This window comes from Elephantulus edwardii, unplaced genomic scaffold, assembly GCF_000299155.1.
Source record: "Elephantulus edwardii isolate Elephantulus edwardi_28Jun2011 unplaced genomic scaffold, EleEdw1.0 scaffold00067, whole genome shotgun sequence".
Taxonomy (NCBI): domain Eukaryota; kingdom Metazoa; phylum Chordata; class Mammalia; order Macroscelidea; family Macroscelididae; genus Elephantulus; species Elephantulus edwardii.
The window spans coordinates 3018734-3027345 of record NW_006399817.1 but is presented as its reverse complement, the minus strand read 5'-3'; the positions used below and the strand labels follow the sequence as shown (position 1 = coordinate 3027345).

The 8612-nt window shown below is 37.7% G+C and overlaps 1 protein-coding gene across 1 annotated transcript in view; it reads left to right on the top strand.

The window, feature by feature from the left end:
* Positions 1 to 758: 758 nt before the first annotated feature.
* Positions 759 to 8612, top strand: part of LOC102846392 (taste receptor type 2 member 20-like) — a 28642-nt gene continuing 20788 nt past the window's right edge. Inside the window, exons 1-2 of the mRNA XM_006888465.1 lie at positions 759 to 841; positions 1172 to 1467. Coding sequence (XP_006888527.1) covers positions 759 to 841; positions 1172 to 1467 — 379 coding nt within the window. The remainder of the gene's footprint in view (positions 842 to 1171; positions 1468 to 8612) is intronic.

The following is an 8612-nucleotide window of genomic DNA, read 5'->3' as shown; positions in this document are numbered from 1 at the left end:
AAGATAAAGGTAAACAACCCTGAGTACTCTTTCAATACAGAGATGATAAAACTTCCCATCACATCCTTTGGGTATGTTGCTAGGAGGGGCTATTTCTTGGAGAGGGACATGATACTCAGAAAGATGGAGGGCTGACAAAGGAGAAGAAGACCCTCAACCAGGTGAAGTGACTCAGTAACTGCTGCAATGGGCTCTAGTATATCAGGAAGTAAGAGGATGACACAGCATAGAAGAAGGTTCAGATCTGTTCATAGGGTTACTATGAGCTGTCTCAACTTGATGGCACCTAACAACAACAAGAAGCTTCATCTATCACTTTAGGTGTTTGCCACACATTCTATGTACTGGATTTTAAAATATTCCTAACAAAGTTGATGAACACAAATCATGGAGAGGTTAAACAAGGAAAAAGTGCAAATCAATGAAAGATAATATGCTTTTATTTGCATACTAGCAAATGAGATTTGAGATTTACTTCAAGATCTGTATGAAATTTTTCAGATTATAACAAGGAGACACATTGAATAGAACTTAATTTGATCGGCTTTGATTTCATGAAGACAGCCCTGAATCCACCCATTAGCACATGCTGATGCTTTCTTGTTTTACATTAATCCTATAATTGAAAAGAAAGCTAGAATTTGATTGCCCATGTAGAACTTTTACATCAAAATATTAAGGGGTCACAGTGATAACATTTGGCTCACCCACTCCCAGACATGGTAAGTTTACTAGGATTCATCTTTTCCCCCATAATAATGGTGGCATTTATTCTTGGAAGTTTTGCTAATAGTTTCATAGTGCTGGTAAAATGCAGTGACTGGATTAAGAGACGAAAGATGTCTGCAGCTGATAGAATTCTCACTGCTCTGGCGGTCTCCAAAATTATTTTGCTTTGTATAATATTAATGCATTGGTATCTAATGATATTTGATCCAGCTTTACATGGATTAAATGTGAAAACTATTAATATTGCCTGGGCAATAACCAACCACTTTAGCATGTGGCTTGCCACTTGCCTCAGCCTATTTTATTTGCTCAAAGTAGCCAATTTCTCTAACATACTATTTTTTCGTCTAAAACAAAGAGTTGAAAGGGTAGTTTTCATGATATTTTTGGGAACTTGGGTCATTTTAGGTCTTCAGTTTGCTGTGACGAGCCCATATCACAGCAAACAGATGAATAAGTATGAAGGAAATATGACTTGGAAGAGAAAAAGGAATGAAAATGAGCCATTTGTAGTCGAGACGGTATACACACTGACAACTTTCATGCCTTTCATAACATCCTTGATCTCTTTTCTGCTGTTATTCTACTCCCTTTGGAAACATCTCAAGAATATGCAGCTCAATGGAAAAGGACTCCAGGATCCCAGCACCAAGGCCCATATAAAAGCCATGCAAACTGTGATCTCCTTTGTTTTGCTTTTTGGACTTTATTCTCTGTCTGTTGTTACATCATTTTGGGGTTCTGATAATACACAGAATAATGTGATCTTCATTCTTTGCCAGCCTTTTGGGATTATCTATCCTTCAAGCTATTCATTTATTCTGATTTTTGTGAACCAGAAGCTAAGACAGGCCTTTCTGTCAGTTGTATGGCAGAGAAGGTGTAGTTGAAAGAAAGTAAATCCTCAATTCAAAGAATTGTTAACATAGACATTGTGAATCTTATAGCATAATACACACTGATGAAGTTTTGGAGGTACTTAGTATTTCCTCCTTCTGTATTCCTAATGTATGTAACTGCTTTGTTTTCAAAAGTGTACCTTATAATGTATGCAACCTAAGATTACATATACAGGAAGCACTGGTTCCATGATGGAATATGTTTTGGACTGCTAACAATAGGGCCAATAGTTCTAACTCACTAGCCTCACCAAGACAGAAAGTCAAGGCTGTTGCTGCCACTAAGATTTATAACTTTGGAAACTTGATAGGGCAGTTTTACTTTATTTCAAGGTGGTTATAAATTGGAATCAGCTCCATGGCAGGGATTTGGGTGTGGGTGTGTGTGTGTTCATTCATGTATGGTACATATGTATATCATACAAATTTATATATTGTACAAATTTTATACATAGACTAAGCTTTGGTGGGTGGCAAGAAGCTGCACTGCAATCCTGAAGGCATGTGGTTCAAGGCCACTTAGCAGCTCCACAGGAGAAAGATGGACAGTCTCTTCCCATGAGAAGAGCTATCTCTGAAATTCCACAGGAGTGTCAGGTATGGGTTGTACACAACAACATATATGTTGAGTCATCTGGGACCCATAGCGACCCTACTATGCAAAATAGCTTTAAACTCTGCCCTATTCTGAGCCAATCTCATCATATCCAACAGACCTAATCCCATTTCTCCAGTCACAGAGTCAATTAAACTCATCCTGGGTCTTCTTCTCATGCAATGTCCCTCCACCCTTCCAAGCATGATGTTCTTTTCCAAGGACTGGTCTCTTCTGGCCACATGCCTAAAGTAGGGGAGACAGAGCTTCAAAGTCCTTGCCTCCTGGGAGCAGCTAGCTTTCACTCTCTCCAGAACGGACCTGTTTGTTCTCCTGGCAGTCCACAGAATGTCCAGTATCACAACCCAAAGACATTGATGATTCTTTTATCATCCTTAGTCATTGTCCAACTGTTCAATGCATAGCAAGTAATTGTGAAGACCCTGGCCTGGATCAGATGAACCTTAGTCTCCAGACTGGCATTGTTGCTCTTCAGCACTGTTGAGTGGTCTCTGGCAATAGACTTTCCCATTGTAGTTCATCTTTTGATTTCCTGACTGCTGGTGCCAAGATTACTGACTGTGGAACCAAGTAAACTGAAGTTATTAACAATCTCAATCTTTATTTATCATGGTGCTGCCAATTGGCCCAGTAGTGAGAATCTTTGCTTTCTTGATGTTGGTCTTAATCCATATTGAAGACCACAGTCCTTGACTTTCTGCAGCATACATCTCATGTCTTCCTCAGTCAGCAGCAAGGTTGTGTCATGTGCATAATGCAGGTTGTTGATGAGTCTTTTAATCCTGATGCCACATTCTTCATAAAATCCAGCCTCCAAAATTATCTGTTGTGCATATTAACTGAAAAGGAGATATGGAGATAGGATGCATCCTTGACAGAAATGGTTCAGACCAGGAAGTGTTTCTTTGCTCTGTTCTGACTACTACTACCTGGTCCAAGTGTAGATTTTGCATGAGCACAATTAAGTGTTCTGGTATTCCCATTCTTCTCAAGGCTGGTCACAATTTATTGTGATCCATGTAGTCAATTGCCTTTGCATAGTCAATAAAACACAGACATTTCTCTGGTACTCTCTGCTTTATGTCGAGATCCATCTAATGTTGACTATGATTTCCCTAGTGCCATGGCCTATTCTAAACCCAGTTTGCACTTCTGGAAGTTCTGCTGATGTACTGTTAGAGTGACATCCACTTCCTAAATAACATGCCTCTGAAAATTCTATGAACTTTGATAAATGATGAAAGTTATAGAAAGGCTTCCGGCCTTTTGTTCATAAGGTCACTATGAGTCAGTCGTGCTCAACTCAACAGCAATCAACAACAAATACTGTTCCAGTTGTTTCTGGATAATCTTCAGCAGGATCTTTCTTGTGTGTGTCGTTAGTAATATTGTTCGATAATTTCCGCACTCTGTTGGGTCACTTTTTTTTAATGGGAATAAATATAGATCTCCTCCAGTCAGTGGCAAGGTGATTGTCCTCCAAATTTTTTGGCATAACCTGATGAGTGCCGAAATATATCAGTTGGTATTCTATCAATTTTTGGTGCCTTGTTCTTTGCCAGTTCCTTTAGAGTAGCTTGAGCCTCCTTCTTCGTCATTATTGCCTCTTGATTATAGGTTATGTATAAGAACATTTGGAAAATATGAGAAATGATTTCTTATTTGAGTGAACAATTTGTTTAAAGAAAAACTTTTACAAATTCCTTAGAGTCAAACAGCTACCTGTGTTATACAAAACTATCCTGTGTTATTATCTGTAACTGTTAAGGTTAAACGTCAATTGGCTAGGCTATGATTCTCAGATTTGTCAGACATTACACTGATGCTCTTCCACAGTATAGCATAATATAGTCACTTTCATGATATGATCCTATTTAATAAAATCACTATAATGATGAGATTTGATATGGTTTAATCACTCTTATGAGGAGTTATGATGTTAGCATCTAATGTGTTGAAAGAAGTTTCCTGGAGAATCCAACAAGACTAATTCTTGTTTTGATACCTACATCAGACTTCTTATCATTCACTTGCTCTTTTTTTGTTGGATGTGAACCAGCACCCTATTTCCTACCTTGCAAATTTGGGGTTTGGTAACTCCTGTCACCCCATCATCTGGTACACTGCCATCTGACTTGCTGGTTTGGGTTCCACAGCTTCAGCGATCTTGAGAGTATGTTCCCAAGCCATGGATTTGGGACTTGCCATCCAACCTCCACAACTATAGGGACTATTTCCTTGAATTAAATAGCTCTCCACAAATTTATATATGCCTTTCACTAATAGTTCTTCTCTAGAGAATATCCAAAATTAAAGCCAAACTTAAACCACAGCCTAAAATACTGTTACACAATTAAAGAAATGTATAACCCTCATTTAAGCATTAACAAGAACTCACAACTTTTTTCAGGAAACCATTACTAGTTTCCCTAGTGGTAAGAAGTTATACTGCCAATCAAAAAGACACTTGATTCAAATCTACCAGCTGCTCCGTGGGAGAAAGATGGGAACTCTCCTCTTGTGTATTTCACCCATAAGGTTTCCCGTAAATGATTGTGGGGGTAACTACCTCCAAAAACCTGCTGGATGATCAACTATGTTCAGTGACATGTAACAACATCAACACAAGTATCACAGTGTATTTTTATTTCATTCCATGGACTTCTAATCTTATAAATGGTAAGGGCATTAAATTCTCAGTCATAAATTGAAGATGCATGTTTGCAGTATATTTTATTCCATCATGAATTCTTATCGTGTTCTAGAAAGAAGAAGCAGTCTGATCTCCAAAAAAAATTATAATATTGGAAATTATTTGGACAGTTTTACTCAGTTCTATAGTGCTGCTTGGTTGGGATTAATTCAATGTCAATAGATTAGTGTGTAACAGAATTGTTAGGAAATGATGTACACAATAAGAGAAACATTCTGAGTGAATTATAAATATTTTGTGAAAACAAATAGTACTGAACAAGATTAGATTTAATTCAATTAGGTGAACAACTTAAAAAGTGAACTGTATAATAGAAATGAAACATGAAAATAGGTGAAAGATCAATAAAACTATTAACCTTAAAGTGAATTGTCTGTCTCCTTATCTGATTTATTGCTTTATCATATTTGTCTCTCTCTTTTTTTTTTCTTTTTTAAAGATAGGTTTTTAATTCAAGCCCTGATTCCACAGAATGGAAACAGATTCCAGAGAGTCTGAGACCATATAGCTACCATACAGAGCGGAAGCTGACTCCTACTTGAAATATGCATCTTTGTCTCTTAATGCAACATATATAAAGACAGAAATCCTATCTTTTTATTGCTGACTCGCCAGGAACTGAAGGAAAGCAGTTTGTCATAAATGATTTTATGATGAATAAGTAAATGTATTAGATTCATCAGGAGTAAAATGGTCAATGGTGCCAAGGAGAGACAGGTCCTTGGAGAGGGACATCAAGCTGGGTAGGGTTGAGGGACAGCACAGGAGGGGAAGACCCTCTATGAGGTGGATTGATTCAGTTACTGGGGTAATCGGAATGGGTGTGTCAGAGGCAGTGAGATTGGCACAGGATAGAGCAGGGTTTAGGGCTGCTGTACATAGGGTCGCTATGAGTCGCAAACGACTTGACAGCACATAACAACAACAACAAGAAGTAAATGTATTAGATTCATTAGGAGTAAAACCACTTATAAAACCTACAGATGGCATGGGTCTTCCTTTTCGGGTTTCACACTGATGTAATAGTCCTATCTAAATATCTGCATGTTTCACAGAAAAGCACAGCTATACTGTAATCTCAGGGGAATTTAAACCATCTATATGTTTAAACCATCTATATGTTTAAATCATCTTCAGTTAAGAACTGAAATGAAACACAGGATTGATATGCTAGCAATTAGTGATCTGAAATGGACTAGTACTGGTCATTCTTAATCAGACAGTCATAGGGCTTACTGTCTGGGAAGGACAAATTGAAGAGGAATGGTATTATATTCATTGTAAAAAAATGTCAACATCTGTTGTAAGGGACACTTCTATTAGTGACAAGATAATAAATGTACTCACGTAAGGAAAAACTGTTAATATAACTACTATTTAAATGATATACTAAAGCTGAACATAAGAAAATTGAAAATGTCTACTAACTTTTGTAGTCTGGAATTTGTTAAGCACGTAATTAAGAGTTACTAATAATGATTGGTGATTAGAATGCAAAAGACAGAAACAAAGAATCATTGGTGGTTGGAAAATACAGCTTTGGTATAGAAATGAGGCTGAAGATTACATAGTAGGATTCTGTACACCCAGCTACTCATTCATTGCATATACGGTCTTTTAAAAATATAAATGATGTCCTCTAAGGTCATCCACTTAGCATAGTTTCTTGAGTTTCTTGTTTTTCAGTGCTGCATAGTATTCCGATGTGTGAATATACCACAACTTCTCTACCTATTCATTTGTTGATGGGCACTGTGTTGTATCCAACTCTTTTCTATTGTGAACAATGCAGCAATAAACATGGGTTTGCATATATCTGCTTGGGTGGTGGTTATGGTTTCTTTGGGGTATATTCCCAGTAGTTGAATTGCTGGGTCAAATGGTATTTCTATTTGCAACTTTTTGAGAAAACACCATACAAAAGACAGAACATAGAGAAAAGATTAAATTGTGTACAGAAAAGACGGAAATGTCCTCAGAAATAGTGAAGGTGAAGCAAAATAAAGAAATGATGAAGTAAGAGGTTCAACAGAATATTTCAAAGAGTTTTAGAATAAGATAATGGAAAACATTCTAATGAAATGTTCACATACCTGGAATTAGACAATACAAACATTAGAGTATACTTCTTGTTATGTGCCATCGAGTTGTTTGCAACTCATAGTGACCCTATGCAAAATAGCTCTGAATTCTTTCCTCCTTGAGTCAATCTTATTGTCTCTGACACACCTGCCCTTATTACGCCAGTCACTGTATCAATCAATTCCATGGAGGATCTTTCTTGCCTGTGTCATCCTTCCACCCTTCCAAGCATGATGTCCTGCTCCAAGGTCTGGTCCCTTCTGACAACATGCTCAAAGTATGTCAGACAGACCTTCAAAGTCCTTGCCTCCAGAGAGCAAGTTTATTTCAACCCTCTTTATTTGTTCTTGGCAGCCCATGGTGTGTTCATTATTTTTCTTCTGCACCACAATTCAAAGGTATCAATTGTTTTTTTCTACTGTTTTTATTCATTGTCCAACTCACTGATGCAAAGCAAGTAATGGTGGAGACCGCTGCCTGGATCAGGTGCACCTTACACTCTAGACTGACATTTTTGCACGGCAACACTCTGACAGGTCCCTGACAGCAGACTTTTCTAATCCAGTTTGCCTATTGATTTCCTGCTGGGTCCCAGAGTGATGACTGTGGAACCAAGCAAGCTGAAATTGTTACAATCTCAGTCCCTTCTCCATCTCTCATGAAGCTGCCAATTGGCCCAGTGGTGAGCATCTTTGTTTTCTTGATGTTGAGCTTCAATCCACATTGAAGACAAACAGTCTTTGACTTTGTACAGATGATTCTTCAGGTCCTCTTCAGTTTCAGTGAGTAATGTATCATCTGCATAATGCAAGTTGTTGATAACTTACCACTTCTAAAATGGAAATAACAGAAGCAAATATTTGAGCCTTGATTGGAATACCGAAAGTTTATTTGGGTAAAATTTTGAAAAACATAGGAAGCACAAAAATTGGATGGAAAGAATACACAGTCACTGGACAAAGACAACTGGTCAGTCAATGCTCAACTATTTCAGGAGGCAGTGCAGCATGTGATCAAGAGCCAATGGTAATGAAGAAAGAAGCTAAGTTGCACTGAGTTTATGAGCAAAAAACAAGAAACTGGGAACTGGCAGACATGATCTCAGATGTTTTAACAAGTGGTAGTGCTGGATGTGTTGACATATTTATACTGAGAAATTTCAAAGACCTTTACCTGACTAATCAACTGGAAGGAGATGCATATTCAGAAGAGACTCTGAAAATTCCACTGCAGTGCAGAGAAGCCAAAGCACAAGGAATAATTCAAGATACTAAAGAGTTGAATAGAAGATTTCAAAAGGCAGCATGGGATGACAAAGCAAAATATTACAATGAAATGTGCAAGGAGTTGGAGTCAGAAAATCAAAAGGGCCGAACTCGCTCAGCATTTCTTAAGCTCAAGGAACTGAAGAACAAATTCAAACCTCAAGTTGCTACAATCAAGGATGCTTTCAGCAGAATGCTAAATGATCCAGGAAGTATTAAAAGAAGATGGAAAGAAGATACTGAATCACTGTATTGGAAGGAATTGGCAGACACAGAAGAATTTCATGAAACAACATATGAGCAAGAGC